The sequence below is a fragment of the Centruroides vittatus genome, unplaced genomic scaffold, assembly GCF_030686945.1.
Source record: "Centruroides vittatus isolate TY-2023 unplaced genomic scaffold, ASM3068694v2 contig_912, whole genome shotgun sequence".
Lineage (NCBI taxonomy): Eukaryota > Metazoa > Arthropoda > Arachnida > Scorpiones > Buthidae > Centruroides > Centruroides vittatus.
Genome location: NW_027122601.1, coordinates 1,233,663 through 1,253,341, shown reverse-complemented (window position 1 = coordinate 1,253,341; position 19,679 = coordinate 1,233,663). Strand labels below are relative to the sequence as shown.

Sequence of the window (19,679 nt, the reverse complement as noted above, 5' to 3'; positions counted from 1 at the left end):
CAAAGTACGTTAAAATATGAGAATTTATATTTTAGAAACTACAAGGGAAGGTCATTGGAAGGTGGAAGCAGCGCTTCCACCGCTTCCAATGACGGCACGCCACTGGTATCTAGACACTGTTAATTTTCACAAATGTTACAAATTATCAAGTTTATGTGTCAGTTCTGATATATATTATTTTTTTTTCTTATAAATTTTTCTAATAAAATGCATTGAAAAATATCGTATTTAAAACTAAAGATATTAATAAATGTAAGTGATTTTTTTCATATAGATATAATGATAATTTGATTTTTGGTGAACTTTTAAAATAATATCGCCTATTTTATGATGACTGACCTATATTGCCTTAGCAGGGATTGCAAAATAAACGTAAACAAGATGTCGGGGAAAAGGGTTAAAGCGATACGAAATTCATCATACACTATAGGAACGTGTTAGCTGAATGACTTTGGTCGAAACAGTTTTTACTAAGCCATTTTGTTAAAACCCGTTTTGTCTAGTTAAAACTAGTTTTAACTCAAATTCATTTTTGACTAGCAGTAAATTCTAGTTTTAACAATGACATCCAGTAAAAACTAGTTTCAACTAGTTAAAACGCGTTTTTACTGTAACATATATATATATCTACACACGGAATGATGTGCGTGAAAAAAGACTCTTAGTGCCCACAAGGCGGAAAGAGTAAAAAATTCAATTATTGATACTATATTTAATCATCAATTTTAAACTATTTAATAGTATTATAAATCTCTCACCTTTGACAAATTTCAGTATTGTATATATATATATTTTTTTAAATTCTTCGCTCTCTGGGCAATAAGAGGACCTTTTTTTAGTAAGCCCACGATGGGACAACCGGATGGTGAGGAACGGGGCAGACATATCCGGTCGGACCACCCCCGAAAAATTCCTTGGGGTTTTTCGACTCGTCCGGATTCGATTCTGGGTCCCCAGAGCGGTAGGCTGCCATTTTGACCGCTCGGCCAGTTTGATCGCTCATTTCGACAAAATTCAATAATTCTGGGATGGTGCGAAATCCTTCATTCAGAGCTTGAATTTTACCCGTTGCTGTACAGTACATACCCGCTGGCAGAAAAGTACCCTATTTTTTGTTCTATCTCAAAAACTGCGGATTTTCAAGGTCATTCAAGGTCAGTAAAATTGTTCCCATCTGCACTATAAATTTGATAATTAGTCCATTCTTCATATCTCCAACGATTTTCGAGAAAAACCACTGAACGCCAGCAGTAAATCACCCTTTATATATATGCATTTATATTAGAAAAAGATATATTTAATAAAATTACGAAAAATAAAAACAAAAATTATTTTTTTGTATTTTGGATATATCTTTTAATATTTTAAATATCATGTTTTTTACCCTAGAGAGGGCGTAACCATCTGAATGATACATGGCGACCCCAATGACTTACTTTCAAACGAAGTTGTTACGATAAGAAAAGTTTGTACAAGCAATGTCTGTTGTGACTAATTATCTTAGGTTCCGATCTTTGTTAAATTCAAGGCTATTACAATTGCATATTCTACAAAATACTTCAAAAACATTTGCTATAAATAATATCATTAGTAATAATTATTCAGGTTTTCGTAATAAATATAATGTGAATAAATGCAGTTCAAATTTACTAAGTAATAAGAAAGTTCTTATAAATCAACAAAGAGATAAATCAAAATCAAAGAAGTCTAGAGAACAAGAAGATTCTGATGTATGCAATAAAATATATATACAAAGTAATCCATTACTTCTGAATAGAGTATATATTATATTTTTCCTCTTTCAGGATGAGGATGATGAAGATGAAGTGCAAGGTGATGATGATGATGATGATTATACGAAAGATCATAAAGAAGTTACCATACATGTGACATCAACTAGAGTTGATGCCATCGTTAAAGCAGGATTTAATATATCAAGAACGTAGGTTTTTAATTTTTATACTTTCATCAACAAGCTAATTTCTGCATCTTTATTATATGTGGTTTAATGAAAATCAAATAATTTCATAGATCATTCAAATAAAACTTTTGATTAAAAATATTAAATGTTTCTAAAGTATTAACAATAAAGAGTATCAATAATTATTTCACATATGCATCACTTAAGTACAGGTATCCCTTGTTCAATGCAGTTTGAGAATTGGAGACATCTCTGTATAAAAATTGACAATTTTTAAGTGCAAAGGCTCTTGTTCTATATTTTTTTATTCAAGAAAGCATATGTGCTGTCTCGTGTTTGCCCATGGATTTTAGAATATTGAAATTTTCAATGTTTTGTTCCTTTTGCCCAATTTTCTTTAATGAGAACTGGTTGTACAATTTTTCTTCCTTTTCCGAGCTTCCTATTATAGCTTTCCTATAAACTGGATGTTGCTATTGTTGGTGATAGTGATCTAAATGATCCTGAAAGACTCATTGTGTTTTGTTTTTATAAATTAAATTAAAAGTTACTATATAATGAGTAGTTATTTATTGTGACATTGTCACGATGCTGGGCTGCAATTTTTAATCATGTTTTTGATTTATATAATTTAAAATATGTGCTTTCCACCTCAAATTAGTACTGGCTGCCCCTGTACATCATATTTTTCCTTTAACAATAGAGTTGTGCTGGTCATTTATCTAACACCTTTCAGGAGAAAATTTTTGAATTGAAATAACATGACTTCCATATTGCACCAAGAGTTCATACATTGTTAATCAGGGTCTCCTGCCCCAAAGGTTTCCATATCTGGTCTCATCTTTCATCTATCTAACTGTTCTTGAAATTAAGGAAAGACATGTCTTTCCTTAATCTCAAGAACAGAGTTAGATGTAGGAATTTATAGGTTATAATTTTTTCAAGTTGCAGCCCAAAAATATTAAATTTTTAAAGATCTTTTGGGCAAATGAAAGTATCAGATTTTATGAAAAAGTAAAGAAAATTCAAGATGTTACTGATACTTCAAATTAAGGTCTACAGAAAAGCTCTAAAGATGACAATATTTTGCCAAAAAGAAAACTGCTCACCAGCTGAGCAGATAAAACTACCAAATACTGGTCATGGGTTCATGCCTTGCCAGTAAGGTGGCCACATTCTCTTAGAAAGTCTCCTGGGAGACATCCTCCTTTGGCAGATCACCCATGTGTTTGCTTGCTGTATTGTATACAAATAAAACCAAACCAAAAAGAAAACATCATCTTTTAATGGTGAGAAAAAAATTTATATTAATGTGCAATATCTGATTGTGAGTATTAATTATTGATTGCTTTAATAAACGTATTTATCTTAATTACAAAAAAGAATAGTATACTTTTGTTAATTTTTGGAACCTAACCCTATGTTTTGTGCACCTATACCTATTAAAAACAAAGGACTAGTCCTTTGTTTTTTATGGCATGGATTACCATATCATGGCACTTTTTCAGAATCTAACTATCGTGTTATATGGGGGATATTTGTATTTACTTAAATATCAGATTATTTAAATCATTTAAATGAATATTGTAATTTGATATACTGAAATTATTAAACACAATACCAAAAATTACTTTATCAGAACACAAAATAAAGTAAATATTAATTCCCAAATGCTTTTGGACTTAATTAGTCTGTGCTCCAATAAAACAGTTTTTTTTTATTTTGTTTTTTTAAAATTTTTACAATAGAATGTTAATGACACTATATTGCACATCATCATATAGATCTTTAATGTCAATTCTGTTTTAACAACTAATTAGAATATTGTTCTTCATTTTTCATCATTGATGGCCTATTTCAGTTCAGATACCTTTAAGGAGGCTGGTTAACTTACTGCATAGTCCATAGTATACAGTTTTTTTTTTCCTTAGTATCTTATGTTAAACATCAAATAAATTATCATGTTTTATAATAATTAATAAAAGTAATTTAATTAAAACAAAATTACTGATTGCACAGTGAATTAGAGCTAAAAAATGCATTTTTTTATAAATTAAAATTTTCAATGTTAGAGTATTAAAAAAAATTTTTGTAATTAATTTAGTCCTTATTATCCAACATACATATTTTTTTATTAACAATTTATGTTTATTTAAAAAATATATCATTACAGTTGAAAAAGGTACATTTATTCATAATTAAAATTATTCTGTGTTTATAAATTCAGAAGAAAATGTGTCTGACTGATTTTAGAATGCTACAAACAAGTTTTAAAAATTGAAAATCACTGACTTAGCTGTATAATAAAAATTTTATTGTTCAGTTAGTGAAATCAGCAACTTTATTTTTCAATAAGAAATTAATTTTAACCAGAATAGTTTGAGTATTAGTCAAAATACCATAATATATTTATTTCTTGAGATTTACATGATTAATTTCTTTGAGATAATTGATTAGAAAAATTAATGGAATGTTAGATTATCACTATTACATATATGTTTTAGATAATATAAATACAAATAAGAATAACTCCTGTAGATAAGAATAAAGTAGTAAGTAAAGAAATAAAAATTGAACATATATCAAATATTGGAATTAAAATTATATGTTTTCCTAAAAGATAGATTAATAAGAAACACTTGAAAAATTACAAATAATTTTTATTTTTTAAATATACATTGGGTGATCAGTTAACAAACAAATTAGATAATGAACACTTTCGCAAAAGATTTTTATGTTTGGACAATGAACACCTCACAGAACAAACACAAGAAGCGACGTAAAATAATGAATACCAATTGGTCTTCCCTTGTCTTCAGGCAACAATTCGAAACTTTTCGGAGCATGGGAGATGTTGACATCAACGTTAAACCTGGTATGTACTGATCAGATAGTATTCCTCTGAACTTTCAAACTGTTCCTTGTAATTCCAGTCTTTTATTTTTCTGACAGAAACAATTCTTTTATAGTATTTGTGAGACTGTCGGGCGGGCACTCGTTAAGTTTTGCTTCGGTTTTTTTTTCGAAAGGTGAGAGTATAAGAGCAAAGGTAGAGGGTGGGCAGATGTCTGATGTTGCTGGGCAGTATGGCTTGAACAGGTCTACAATAGGCCACTGTTCAATCTTATCTAAGAAAGATACAGTATAATCAAGAAGACTCAAGCAGCTAAAGGAGTAACAAAAATCACATCTGAGAAATAAAGAATGTTGAAGAGCTCATAATGGAACCTGAAACGGATCTGACAACAGAAGAACACCAAGAAACTTGGCGAGATATGTTTTCTTCTGAAAAAGAGGATTAATGTCGATATCTGCTATTAAACATCTTTTGAAGAAGTGGGAGGATGTCAGAATAATGGTCTTAGAACAGCATCCAAACCAAGGTGAGATTAATAGGCTTGACGATCTCTACAATTACAATGCTATTAATTACTTCTGAAAACTCCTGAAGAAGAGAGAAAAGCAAATGACATTAGACAGATTCTTTAACTTCCACAAATGGAAAAAACATGACTAAAAAAATGCAAGACTGTGTGTATATGTATTTTTATTATTACATATAAATAAACTTAGTAAGAAAGTATATATTATTTATTTTTTGAGGTCTCCAGAATTCCTATAAAAATGTATGGTAAATCGATAATTGGTTAATGAACAATTCAGATAGCGAACAAAGTCTTGGAACAGATTATGTTTGTTAACTGACACCCACTGTACATTGTATATATATTTTATAGTATAAAATAATGTATGTACAAGTATCTATAATTGAACTGTATATATGTTTCTCATTAGCTTTTTATATATTGGTAAAATGTATAAAAAGTGGTATGGATTTCTATTTTTACAATATGATGTCAAGAATTTGAAAAAAAATTATTTTGATAATTTACAAAACAGGATCCTCCTGTATCTAAACAATGCCTTCATCTTTTTTTCCAGTTATGAGAATTTGTAGAAAAATCATTCTTTTACAGGGTTCTCAAAACTTTCAGTGATTTTTGTTTGATTATCTTCTTTGTATCAAATATTTTACATTTTAGCATCATATTTAATTTCGAGAAAAGGAAAAAATCATTTGGGTAAATCTGGAGAATAGGGCGGCTGAGATAATATGGGAGTGTTATTTTTGACCAAAAAAGAAAGAACCAAATGAACTATATGTTAGTCTGTTGATTGTTGGAATAAAACAATGCAACATATGGACAATCTGTTAAGGGGGATGGATGCCTTCTGGGAGGACTCACTGGTAAACTGGTCCTTGTTCAGGCATTAGACATATGAAGAAAATTTGGAAAACTCCTATTGATCAGACACAAACTAAGCAATAATCTACCAGTATTGATTGGCATTTTGTTTCTGGATTGACCTGTAGTTTCATCACTGGTTATCATTTTATCTACCCAAATCTTGTCATTTTTAACCATCTGGCACTTTTGGTTTTGGCAGATCATTTGATGTTCCTCTTTCTGCTGTAAGGTCAATATCCAAGGAATAAATTTGCTTGATTTTCTTTTTAAGCTAAGATCATTGGATGATTGAATGACACATTGATTTCTCTAATGGTTATCCTCCAATTTTCAGATATCAAATTCTTAACATTTTCCACAGTATTGGATTGTTTCATTGTTTTGAGCTTCCAGATCATGGTCATCTACAACTGAGTTGCAACTATCTTTAAACCCCTAGTACCATTCAAACACTATTGTTCTTTTTTTATTGAAATTTGTTGTTCTTTTGTATCATTGAAAAGATTTTCACTTGCTGATTTCATCAAATTGAAGCAAAACTTCAAACATGCATTATTTGTGTAAATCGCCCTTTGAAAATCACTGAAATGATGTTATTTCAAATCGAATTTTCTAAAAATACAGACACTGCATGTGATGTTGCATTTACAATAAAGTTTGTGTGCTTTTTAAAATGAGTTTTAATTTGGTTTTTTTTATATTAAGCCAGTGTGAGAACTTTTTGATCATACCTTGTATTTAGGATGCTTTTAAACAGATAAAATATGAAAAATGTAAATTTTGGACTGAAGCTAAAAAACTGAAAAATTTCAACATTCAATTTAAGGATTATAGGATATTTTAATTATGAAACCTTAAAATTGTTATGAGTGTAGATTTTTGAATTGTCAATGCATAAGGAAAATTTTTGATGAGTTAAAATATACAAAAATATTTCATTCTTGAAAGTTAATTTATTAAAAACTATAAATGTCAAAAATTAACCAAACTTTTGCATCTACAATTTTTTTTGTTACAGTAAAGCTGAGAAAGCTGTATATGAACAATTAGTTAGACTAAATGGAGAAAAAATATATAAGAAAGGAACTAAGGTATTTCTTTAAAAATGTTTTTTAAAAATAAATAAATAAATAAATAAATTTGTAAAATAATTTTCTTCTTTATATAGGTTAATGTTGGGGATGAAGTTGATTTAATAAAAGGAATAAATGAAAAAAATGAAGATTTCCTTGATATTAGCCGTCTTATTATTAAAGACATACTGTTGAAGTCTGGTCTTGGAAAATGCCTCGTAATTGTACATAAGTATAGAACATTAACAGTTGAGAATTATAAAGATAAATGGAAACCATCTGAAGACTTACTTTGATTCTGTTTAATATGAACTTAATAATAAAATTCTGTTCCCAATGAACTATAAGGAAAAGTATTTTTTAAATATTTTTGTAAGCTTTGTTTATAGTTATTATTGCAAAATTAAAAAAAACCATGATTGTGCACAAATGAATTACAGAATTTAAATATGGATTGAATAGTGATAAATATAAATTATTTTCAAAAATAAATGAGAATTTATAGATTGCAGGATTTTATTTTGAATGACTTGTTTCCTGTAGACTAAAATTCTGTAATTATTCTTTATAGTAAATTTAATTTGAAATAATTTATAATGTTGAAAAGTATATTTAAATTAAATTTAATATTTACGTATTTTCTTAAATGGTTTTTCAACTTGAGGCACGAAATTAACATTTTTACAACAGAGAAATTAAAACAAGTGTCTGAGCTGGGTGATTCTTCATGGTTGTGGGATTTAGCAATTTTGTGATCTTTGCATCTTACTTAAATGAACTCAATGTCAAACTACAAGGAAAAGACAAACTCATTTCACGAGTGTATGCAGATATAACTGTTTCAAATCAAATTGCAACTCTTCATACAAGTTGAAAGAGAACAACTTGTTCACTTTCTCACCTGTACAGCTTTGCATCAAGAACAGCAGATACAATTGTCTTTTCCCAAGACAAGAATGGTCTAACTTCTCAAGCTCATGAGGGAGAATTTCAATGAAAGATTCTTTTGGAATTTCATAATACGAACAGTGAAATACACCTATTTGAAAATCCATTTGCAGTGGATCTGGCAAATGCATTACTAAGCTGCAAGTGGAACTAGATGATTTGCAATGTCAGTCCTCTGTGCATGACAAATGTTGAGATCTGCACTTATTAGATTTCTACACACAATTGCATCAACAAAGTTTTTCAAATCTGAAAACATGCTCTAAAAATGATAATGATATTTACAAGCATGTATTTGTGTGAACAAACATTCTGTGTTGAAAAGAGTGAAATCTGTCTTGCATAATCACATCACAGATGATCACCTTCATTCTATACTCCATATCAACATCTCCACATTTGAACCAGACATTCAAAAGTTGGTTTCAGAAAAGCAACTGCAAACATTGCACTGATGTCCACATAATTCAATGGTGAGGGCAACATACTAGAAATTATCTTTTTTCCTTAATCTGAGTCTTTCTTATTTTTGTGAATGTCCTGACTTGTGACATAAGTATCAATAATAAATATGCTCTGTAAACAAAAAACTTGGGCATTGTGGATCTAAAAGATTGAGCAATAATACATACTGTATAGTGTATATCATGATTAATTTTGATCTGACTTCTACTGAAATATTTTATGTTCAATCTTATTCTATAACAATCTTTAATCTTTTTCATGTCATTTGATTTTTGAGTCAATTTTAATGAATTGAATGACATAAAAAAAGTTATTTCTTGGTCACTTGCTTAATTTCCAATTTAGTTTACACTTGAATATTCTAACATAGCTAGAAATTTTCCTGCCAAGCATGATGGAATATTTTTTATGAGAAAGTAGATATTGAAGAACTGAGAAGAGCACAGATTTCAAGAAATTCAAGAAGAGTAGCTAATGTTTCTACAAATTAAGTAGCCTATACTGTAAATCAAAGCATAGTTAAAGTGCGATAATAATTTTAAATAGCGGGCTATTTAAATTGTTACTTCCCATTGGATAATAGACTGGTCAGTGGCTACTATAAAGTTTTTTTTTTTTAATTGTAGAAGCAACATGATACAGCTATCGTTTTTTAAAGTTTAAATTTAATAAGTAAAATATGCCATTTGCCAAAAATATTTAAAAATGCAACTTAAGGGAAATTTTCTCATTGAGCATGAATGTCTCATGGTCACTGCAACATAAGCACAATCACAGATCTGAATCAAGAAAATGTTTATTCTACAGCTAATATTTCTGCAAAATAAGTAGCCTATACTTTCTGTCAGTACATAAACTGAATATAACCAAAATTTCATATAGATTGGACAAAAATAACAGGAGTTAAGGAATTCACATACACACACACAGACGACAGCTTTTATATTATTAAATAAAAAAAAGTACAGTAATTTACCATAATTCTGAGTTTTCAAAGATTTTAGAAATATTTCATTTCTAATGAAAAAAATGAACTCATATAATTAAACATCTAAAAGTATAAATAATTGAAAATAAGATCTATTTTAAATGATTTATCAGATTAAATGACATAAAATATATATATATAAAGAGGTTTATTTAATTCTAGTTATTTTACAAATATACATTGGCCCATAATTTAAAGGAAGAAATGGCAATATAAGTTTTCCATATTTACAGTTCCAAATTTTCATTGCTTTGTTAAAAGGATTGAAAGTATCTGTTAAATCTTTAATAATGAATTCTTTATTTGTGTTTTTATGAAAATGAGAAAGTGCCATATGAATGACTCCATCATTCTGAATAGGCGATAAAGAACATGTTGAATAAACAACTGATCCACCAACCCTCAGAGATTGTAAACCAGCACTATAAAACAAATTTGAAAATTAATTTTACTAAATACAGTATTATAAATTGATAAAAAAAATAATACCTTAATATTTCCATCTGCAACTGAGGCATTTTTATTCTTTCAGTAATTCTTCTTGAAGAGAAGATATTATTGTCGACATCAGTGACTGAAAGGCGATCATTCGTACATGGCACATCAAGCAATATCTGACATTAAGTTAATAGTGTGCATTATAAAATACTATATTTACAATTAATTAAATTTTTGAATTTCAATAAATATAAATTAATGATCTTCAAATAAATTTATTTAGATCTGTTCATCAATTAGATATCCCAATCAAATGGTCAGCTATTTCTGACATGTTATTTTGTACAAATAACATAAAACACCATATTAGAATACAAAATTTCATATTATTTTAAAATACAAACAACATAATTTTATTTCTGCATCTTAAAATGATATGAAACAAAAATTTTATAAAAGACCACCAAATATTTAAAAAAATGTAAAAATTAGTTACAAAACAATTCATAATTTCATCAGTTTTATATTGTAATATAATCAAAATACTTTACCTTATCAAAACTTTTATCTCTTACTTTCCTAGCATCCAAATTAGTAATTTCAACTCTTTCATTGCAGATATTAAGCGAAGGAATATATTGATTTAAAACTGATACAAGTCGATTTAATCGAGTTTTGCTAACGTCATTGCATATTAATTTTCCTACATAAATAACATATTAGTCAATTATATTTTTATCAATAAATTCATATTAAATAAATTTTCAAAAAATTTCATTAACAAAATAGTTTATGAGTAAACTTATTCCATAAATACTTTTCATTCTAAAGAATTAATTAGTTATAAATTTAACTGAATATATTTATTGAATATACACATCAATTTTCTATTTATTTAATTTTAAGGACTGTATATAGAAAAAATAAAAAAGTATAATTAGGCTACATATGACTAGTAGTAGTAAATATACAATACCATTGGATTTCTATCAGGCTATAATATGGCTAACTAATTATGCAGATATTACATAATTTGGGCAACAGTTAAGCCACATCTTATATTAAATTTAATAATTAGAAATTTATTAATTAGATTATTCTGGAAAAAAGAACAATGCAGAGTAAGACCTGAACTTAAAACATTGTTTACAATGCAGCTGCATTGCCAATTCTACCTGGAGCTCTGTCTGATCTTTGCTCCAGATTAAACTAATATAAAAGATATAACCATATATGCTAATCATTGACATATTCTCCTAGAATGTTCTAAATTAATTTATTTCTAATCATTAAATTTGTATTTTCACACATCTAAGAGCATGCTCTTATAATACAAAATTAGCATTATATTAAGACAAAGGGGATGGAACACTGACAACTGGGCTACAACTGACTGGGTGCCAGATATCTGGGCAATAAAATAAAAGATAACAAAAAAATATGTATTTTGTCTATTCTTTTTCTTTATAAAAATCGCCATTTTTTTTTTATTGATCTACTACCCAGTAAATTTAAATAATATTTTTAAAGAAACAATTAACTCATTTCTTAAAAAATATTATTTAAATTTATGAGTTGAAAGAAAGATTTTGTAATTAATAAACATATTTATAAAGATTACATACCAAATTTATTTATTTTATTTATTTATTTTTACAAGTAAATAAAAAGTCTTGAAGGACAGTTGATATCTACCTCCAAAATTAACAAATATATGTAAAAACAAAGACAACAATTACATAAAACTAAAAATACATTACTTTATAAATTAAGTACAATATAAATTAAAACAAAAAAATATAAAAGTTCTTCAAAAGAATTCGTTTTTGAAGAACTGCTTTTCTTCGATGTGCTTTGTTAACTGTTTTCACATATAATCAAAAATAATTAACAATGATACAGTATGTTATTCAAAAACATTTCCTTTTCCTACGTTGGAAATAGCTCGTAACTTATAACTAATACTTCATAAGTCTTAACCATATTTATATTTACATACATCTTACCAATATTTACAAATAAATAAATAAAATAACATTTGTCAAATCATATGCTTGCTAAGTGTGCAAAAATATTATATTTAAATGTTACTTAATTAAAGATATTCAATTATTGCTTTTATGTTTTTTTAGTATAGTAAAGATAATCTATCTATCTTTGGAATCTAATAAGTACAATAGATGCTTCCATATCTGAAATAATGTGGGTGGGAGTGATCTGGCTATTAGAAAAATCTAGATAAAGAACTGTGATAATTTTTAAATAAGACTGTAACATATATGTCTACTGTATAAATAAAACATGTTTATTTTAACTTTGACATTTATTTTTATAATTACAATTAATTTTGAAAGTATTGTGTTAAAAATTGTTTTGTTCTTGGTTGCTAATGAGCTGGTACATCATGTCAATGTACAAATATAAACAATGAATATTACTTAGCATTTAATTATTAACAGTAATGGTAATATAACACAATCTAGTCCATCAATCTTTTGGCTTTAATCATGCCAATGTCTCATCATTATCACGTCAGTGGTGATTGATACGTTGTGCTCAACTAAGAACAAAATGATGTATGGGAAGATAAGATTTAAAGTAGTGTACAATATTTTCAAAATTTTTTGGCTGTCTTTGATCAATCTGGATATCCAGATGTAGGAGAGTCCACTGTATTACATAAATGTCAGATTTTTACAAGGCTATATTTATGTCAATTAGTTTGTTATCTTATGTGACACTTCTTCATCTAGGAAATCATTTTGCCTAACTATAGCCTAGCAAAAATCTAGTAATTTAATTATGTAGAAACTTATATAAATATATATATATATATGATATATGTTACTGGCCAAACCCGATTTCAGGCCAAACTAGTTTATCCTACTATACTAGTTTAGCCTAAATACTTTAGGCTTAACTAGTTTGACCTAGACCGAACTGATTTATGTACTACAAATAGGTGCCAGTGTAAAAAAAACAAAAAAAATGATTCTGTGTAATTTGAAATGCCACCACAGTAAAAATAAATAAAAGATTAAATATTTTATATGTTACACTAAGAAGCACAAATAAGTTCATTTTTAATTTTAGTTTGACTCTAAAAGTTATTTTGGTTAAAGTGTACCTAGGTAACTCCAATGGCAGTGCTTCCAACTGTTCGTGCTCCTGACAGAATCCTCACAGAGGGGAGCCGCCAGCAGACCGCCCAGTGTTTAACGTCACTAGTTATTGATTCATAGTAGTTCTTGAACAAAAGAAAAAAAAAGGAAACATCTACTAAAAATGTAAACCTAACCAAACCAACCTAACAGAAGCACCGCCTTTGGGATTACCTAGGTACACTTTAACCGTTATTATTATTATTTCATTTGAATTTTTGAAAATATTTTCGTACCTTTATATTTATAAACCTTTAAAAGTGCATGGCTTAATTAAAAAAATACAAACTGATAAGTATTGATTAGCTTATTTTTATTTTATAGTTTTGTACAAGTGTTGTGTCACTTTAATCAATACCGTTTTTTATAATTAAGTAGACTATGTTTGAATAAATATTGTTCATCTAATTGCCTTTTAATTTTATTTTAACCATTAATATACTTGAGTAATAAATCTAAATCAGTTTGGCCTAGGCAAAACTAGTATATCCTGACATGTGCAGGACAAACTAGTTTGGCCTGAAATCGGGTTTGGCCAGTAACATATATATTCATGATGAAAAAAAAAATGTTTATTATTATTAAAATAAAAAAAATTTAAAATACATTAATATTTTTATATTTGCGCCATTTAACAGTTTTTGACTGTTTTATTACATTTCTTGTAATATTTTTAGGAACAAAAGAATAAAATTACAAGAATTAAAAACTATTATAATTCTATTCCTTTTGCACCTGAAAAGTTATAATATACTGAACTTAACTTGTTTGTACAGTAGAATCTTGCTAATCCAAACTTCTTTACATGAACCTGTTTGGATTGGTGAGTGTTTCGGATTATCTAAAATTATTTTTCCTCATTATGTACTATATAATATTGAATGAATTTAAATTTTTTATCTTGAGCTTTTTGAGTAACTTTTTTTTAGTTTAATGGATAATTGCTTTGCTATAAAAATGATATTTAAAATTATTTGATTTAAATATTAATTAAATTTATAGAATGTAATAAACAGTGCATTTCCCATTTTTTATGATATAAAACTTACCAAACTGAAGTGAAAATAATATAGCCAGTGTCTTTCCTCCAGGTGCTGCACAGAAATCACCTATTAATTCTCCAGGTTGAGGGTTTAAAGCTAGAACAGGTAATATTGATGCTCCATCCATTAAGTAATAGCCTAAAATAATTAATAGTCATTTCAGCAATTTATGGATATTTCTAATGATATTGAAACTTTACTCACTGAAAAGTTCTAATGAATCCTTTTTGGGAGCAGGAAAGCTCTCTATATTTCCTCTAGGATATATATAAATATTCCAAGATTTTGGAAAGCTTGTATTTTTCTCTCTTTCAGAATTTATAGTCAAACTCAAATCTGATTTTAAAAAAGAAAAATACTCATTTTCATCAATAATTTCTTCTTCATATTTGAATTTAGTTGCTGGGATATATTCTCCTTCTGCAATATAACTTTCTTCTGGTGAATAGACACTTTTTTTATCAGTTTCTATAAAATCATCTGTTTCTTCAGCTAAAATTTCATCTGGATTGTTAATATTTCCTGAAGAACTGATTATTTCTTTATTCTCTTGTTTATTTGATTCTTTTTGACACTTTTGTACATTTTTGTTATATATATTATTTAAGTTTATAGCACCATATTCTTCAAGTGTTTTTATTGTGCTTTCAACATCACTGAAAGTATTCACAAAAGCACAGTATTTTGAAGGACACTGCAATGCTAATCGAATTGAAGGCCATTTTGTTTTAAATATTCCAGAATAAAAATCATCAAAATGTTGAAGAGCTTGTTCTATGGATGTAGTCTTCATTTTTTCTTTCATCTGAAAATTAGTAATAAAAAATAAAAATTTCTTTTAATAAGTAATCAAAAATGAGTCTATTCATTTCTGTTATTTTAACTTGAATGAAATTTAAATAAAAAAGTTGTACAACAAGAAACTTTCCAAAAATGGAAGCACTTTCATATTTTAGGTTATTTTGCTATATCCTTGGGCATTAACAGTTTCCTTACATTAATATTAGTTATTAACACGTAAAAACATGTAAACAGATAATGAAAATCTTCTTTACTCACCATGTCCAATCACCAAGAACAAACTATTCTCCACAGCAGAGACAACCTTTCTTTAGAGGCTACGCCTCTGCCAAATTATGTAAAACAATCTAAAATGTCCACAGGTGACAATCTCTTTACAATTAAAAATATAAGATTCTGCTGTGGAGAATAGTTTGTTCCTGGTGATTGGACATGGCGAGTAAAGAAGATTTTCATTATCTGTTTGTGTGTTTTTACGTGTTAATAGTGTATTTCCGCCAACCCTATTTTACAAAGAAATCTTACATTAATATTAGTTTTAAATTTTATGCATAACATAATATTGCTTCATTATGATTTTCAGATATAGCTGAGTTATTAACTGAATTCTTTATTAATTTAAATAGCTGAATACTAAGCTAAAATGTTTATTATTATAAGATATACAATATCTAAACGTTGAAATATTGGATTTTTACATTTGTTAGCATGTTTTAAAAAAAAGGAAAAAACATTTAAAAGTAAATTTTTTCTCTTAAAATAAAATATTGTGTTTATACTAAATATCCAAATATCTATAATAAAGATTAGTACTGAATTCCCTGAACATCATATATCCAAGAATTATCAATAGTTAAAAAGCTTTAGTTAATGTTTAGTCAATACTGAATTATAACGAATGAATCCATTATAATGACTAGAGCACATATAATGGACTCATTTAGTGAATTAAATTGTTCATAATTAAGTTTGTCATGTAATCAACTGTGTATCAATATATTTTTATTAAATTTCTTTATATACATATTTTATTACAAATTTGTTTATAGTCTGTAAAAATTGTTTATAGGATTTTCTATAGAAAACTTTGATTATTTTTTAAATAGAATACATTATTTTTATTAATATATTCTATTTTTAAAACAATCCAAATTTTCAATAAAAACCTATTACCAATTTTGACTAAAGAATATAAAAAAATTTCATGAAAAGTTAGAAGTAGAGTTTCTTCTTACAATAAAATTAAAAATAATTCCAATCAAATACAGTAGGCCCCCCCTATTGACACGGGTCCATATAAGACAGATTCGTATAACACGGCGGAAAAATTGCAATCGTGTTCGTATAACACGCTAAAAGAAGTTTGTATAACATGGTAAAAGAATGAGACAAATTGTCATGGCCGACTCGTGTCTCTATAGGATTGGTCGAATCTGGACCAATAGTGGACATTGCACAAACTGTTGAGTTTAAACGAGCAGTGGACCTACTAAAAAACATTTATTATTCAACGGCCATAAAAATTACATTTCTATTAATTAATGACGTCTTCAAAGTTCAGCGAATTTTTCGCAGAAAGAATAACTTATCAGGAAACACGTCTGCCGTTCAATGAGCTGCTCCGCGATGAAAACAAGCTGAGGCAATGGCATCTTCGAATGGTGCGCACTCGGTAAGTATTCCTACAATTTTTTGTTTATAGCATAGTTTATATGGATTATTCCCAAAAAATTATATGTGTTTTGGAAATGTTCGAATCAAATTAGTTTAGAATCGATTAATTTTATGGAAAAAACTTTTCAAACAGCCATACCCCCTAAACTGCACAAGTGCCAGGCTATGAATGGCTCATGTATTTGTAAAATCTAAGTGACTCGTACAACACGGAATTCATATAACACGGAACGTATCTACTGTGTTACAGGGGGTCTACTGTACAGTTCTGTACTTATGCCATAGTAATTGAAAATTACAGTAGCATATATAATAAATCATTTAAGTTTTAATATATTAATTTCCATTTATTTATTGGCTTGCAATATGCATTATTTGTATCATTTTTTTCTAGGATAATGCTAAGTAGAAAAAGTGACATTGTAACTTAAAGCTTGTCAACACAAACTTGCGCTAAATTAGCATTTAACACCACAACTTCAAAAATAATTTATAAAATTTTATTCAATATAAAAAATGGCAATTCGCACGATTTGAAACAATGAATCTGCCATTTTATTAATCATGATGAATTTTTTTATTCATTGGATTACTTTGAAAGTTTAAACTCAAAAATCTACTTGTAAACATAAGAATCAGGAGTATTAATTATTATTTATTATGAAATTTCTACATATTTAATAATTTGTTAGTTATTGTAAAGCTAAATTTAAAAAAAAAAAAATGTATGGATACATTTCTGCAGTTAGTTGTTCTGCAATTCTGTACACTTTGGTTATCTGGCAATCTTATATCATATTTTTCAAACTTAAATTCATATACTGAATTCATTAACGTATAAATGATCATCTTAACTTCGATTCAACTGATACAAAGAAAAATTAAATAAATATTGGGTTAATGTTACATTAGGTAACCAAGATGGCGGCTCGTCTCTAATTCCAGCAAGGAAACAGTGGGACGCACGTTCTAACCTAACCTAACCTAATCTATTCTAATAAGCGGCCGGATGGCCGAGCGGTCAAGGTTAGCAGCCTTCCGCCCTGGGGGACCCGGGATCGAGTTCGGATGGGTCGAAAAATCCCCAGGAATTTTTCAGGGGGTGGTCCGTCTGGATATGTCAGTCCCTGTCCCTCACCACCCGGCCGCCCCATTGTGGGCCTGGCCGAACCCATAATGGGCTTGCTATAAGAGGCCCTCTTAGTGCCTTCTGGGCGAAAAGAGTTACAAAAAAAAAAAAAAAACCTATTCTAATAAATTACCATAATTATTACCAACCAAATTATTAGAATAGGTTAGGTTAGTTAGGTTAGAACGTGCGTCCCACTGTTTCCTTGATGGAATTAGAGACGAGCCGCTATCTTGGCTACCTAAGGTAACATTAACCAAATATGGATAAAATCAATCCATTAATAATTTTAATCCATCCATTTTAGATCAATATAACATCACACCTTCAAATATTATGCGACATTTCGTTAGTAATTTCATCTTACACATTTTAAATATTGATTTCTCAAGGTAATATTTACCTAATATTTTACTAATTTTTAAATTCAAATTATCATCACACGCTAAATATTTATTTTAAATTATCATCACACGCTAAATATTTAAAATAAAATTATCATCACATGCTATTCATAACTATAATAAATTGATTGTTATAATAATATATAAAAGACCTTAGCCTTTTTAGAAAGTCCTCGAGTTAAGAAACATCTCGTTGGAAAACGCAACTTAAAAACTATAAACATTGCAGCATCTAAACGTGTTTATTAAGAACATGCCGTTTTAAGATTGACAACGTTGCCACTCAAAAATATTTTTATGAAATAATACTTTAAAATTAAAATTTGTTCGTTTACCTTGTGATAGTTATATTAATGCACGTTATATAATTTCATTATATTTCAACTTTAAACTAGATTTTTTTAAAACTCTTTCCGCCTGTGGAAATTTTTTTAGCAAACCCATTATGGGTTTGGTCAAGCCCATAATGGGGCAGCCGGGTGGTGAGGGACGGGGCCTGACATCGCTGATCCGATTCGATCACCCCCGAAAAATTCCTGGGGATTTTTCGATCCGTTTGGATTCGATCCCGGGTACTTGAACGCCCAGCCATCCAGCCGTTGAGGAGAGAGGCCCGACCATCCCCGAAAAATACCTCGGGTTTATTGATTTCGAATCCTCCGAAGCTATATACTGCCACTTTAACCTCTCGGTCCAGGGCCGGATTTGCATAAGGGCATTTGGGGCCGGTGCCCAGGGCCCCCACAAAGCTATGTTTAAACATATTTTTTTTTTTTTTTCTATTACTGCGGCAGCCTAGTATGGCCTAATCATGAGGGCCACAGGCAGAGAAAACCAAACCCGAGAAAAACCTATGAATCATATCACAAAATTTCGGGAAAAATTTTAAATAGGTATTTTTCAATTAAATTAAAATAATTAGTTTTACACAATAAAATATATGTATGTTTACAATAACCTTATTTTTAAATGAAATTTACAACTTCCTAGTTGAAATCTAGTTGAAAGTACAGTATTTTATGTAAATTTTCTGAATCATCAAATTTGCCTACTCTTAAAGGGGGGCCCCACAGTATTTGTGCCCACGGGCCTCTGATTGTTAAATCCGGACCGAGACTCGGTCATAAAACTATTTGTAAAGTCGAATGAACGTAAGCATTGTAGACGTTAATGGATAATTAATTACATATGATAATGAGTAATTTTAAAAATAAGCTGTCATATATAAACTTTTTGTAGTCAGTTATTAAAGATAATTATGTAGCTGTTGTTCTAACTTTCGCTGGTAATTTTAACTGATCCTTTTACAAAATGCTGCTGTTTTTGAAATCGTATTTAAAATATTTTTTTCTCAAATTGTTTTACATAGGCAGTTATTTGTAAC

The 19,679-nt window shown here is 28.5% G+C and overlaps 2 protein-coding genes across 4 annotated transcripts; one reads left to right on the top strand and one right to left on the bottom strand.

Annotated features, from left to right (window-relative positions):
- The first annotated feature begins 1,404 nt into the window (after window positions 1-1,404).
- On the top strand, window positions 1,405-7,585 carry LOC136984293 (mitochondrial transcription rescue factor 1). 2 transcript variants are annotated; one of them, XM_067281223.1, is made up of 4 exons: window positions 1,405-1,730; window positions 1,812-1,942; window positions 7,190-7,262; window positions 7,340-7,585. In XM_067281223.1, the coding sequence occupies exons 1-4, from the start codon at window positions 1,479-1,481 to the stop codon at window positions 7,538-7,540; spliced, it is 657 nt and encodes a 218-aa protein (XP_067137324.1). In that variant the 5' UTR covers window positions 1,405-1,478; the 3' UTR covers window positions 7,541-7,585. The 2 variants fall into 2 exon arrangements, with proteins under 2 accessions (XP_067137324.1, XP_067137323.1); XM_067281222.1 differs by having other exon boundaries at window positions 1,806-1,942.
- A 2,191-nt stretch (window positions 7,586-9,776) lies between these two features.
- l(2)10685 (5-methylcytosine rRNA methyltransferase l(2)10685) lies at window positions 9,777-18,557 on the bottom strand. Of its 2 annotated transcripts, none has more exons than XM_067281227.1 (6): window positions 18,448-18,557; window positions 14,492-15,092; window positions 14,294-14,425; window positions 10,635-10,786; window positions 10,135-10,259; window positions 9,777-10,067 (listed from the first exon to the last, which is right to left on the bottom strand). In XM_067281227.1, exons 1-6 carry the CDS (start codon window positions 18,517-18,519, stop codon window positions 9,794-9,796), a joined length of 1,356 nt encoding a protein of 451 aa, XP_067137328.1. In that variant the 5' UTR covers window positions 18,520-18,557; the 3' UTR covers window positions 9,777-9,793. The 2 variants fall into 2 exon arrangements, with proteins under 2 accessions (XP_067137328.1, XP_067137327.1); XM_067281226.1 differs by lacking the exon at window positions 18,448-18,557 and adding an exon at window positions 17,498-17,611.
- Between the last annotated feature and the right edge of the window lie 1,122 nt (window positions 18,558-19,679).

Bases quoted from the DNA above. Each gene is read 5' to 3' on its own strand.
- LOC136984293 (XM_067281222.1), top strand. From the start codon at position 1,479: ATGTCTGTTGTGACTAATTATCTTAGGTTCCGATCTTTGTTAAATTCA. The intron at 1,731-1,805 runs GTATGCAATAAA...TTCCTCTTTCAG, and splicing joins GAGAACAAGAAGATTCTGAT to GATGAGGATGATGAAGATGA. The intron at 7,263-7,339 runs GTATTTCTTTAA...TTCTTTATATAG, and splicing joins TATATAAGAAAGGAACTAAG to GTTAATGTTGGGGATGAAGT.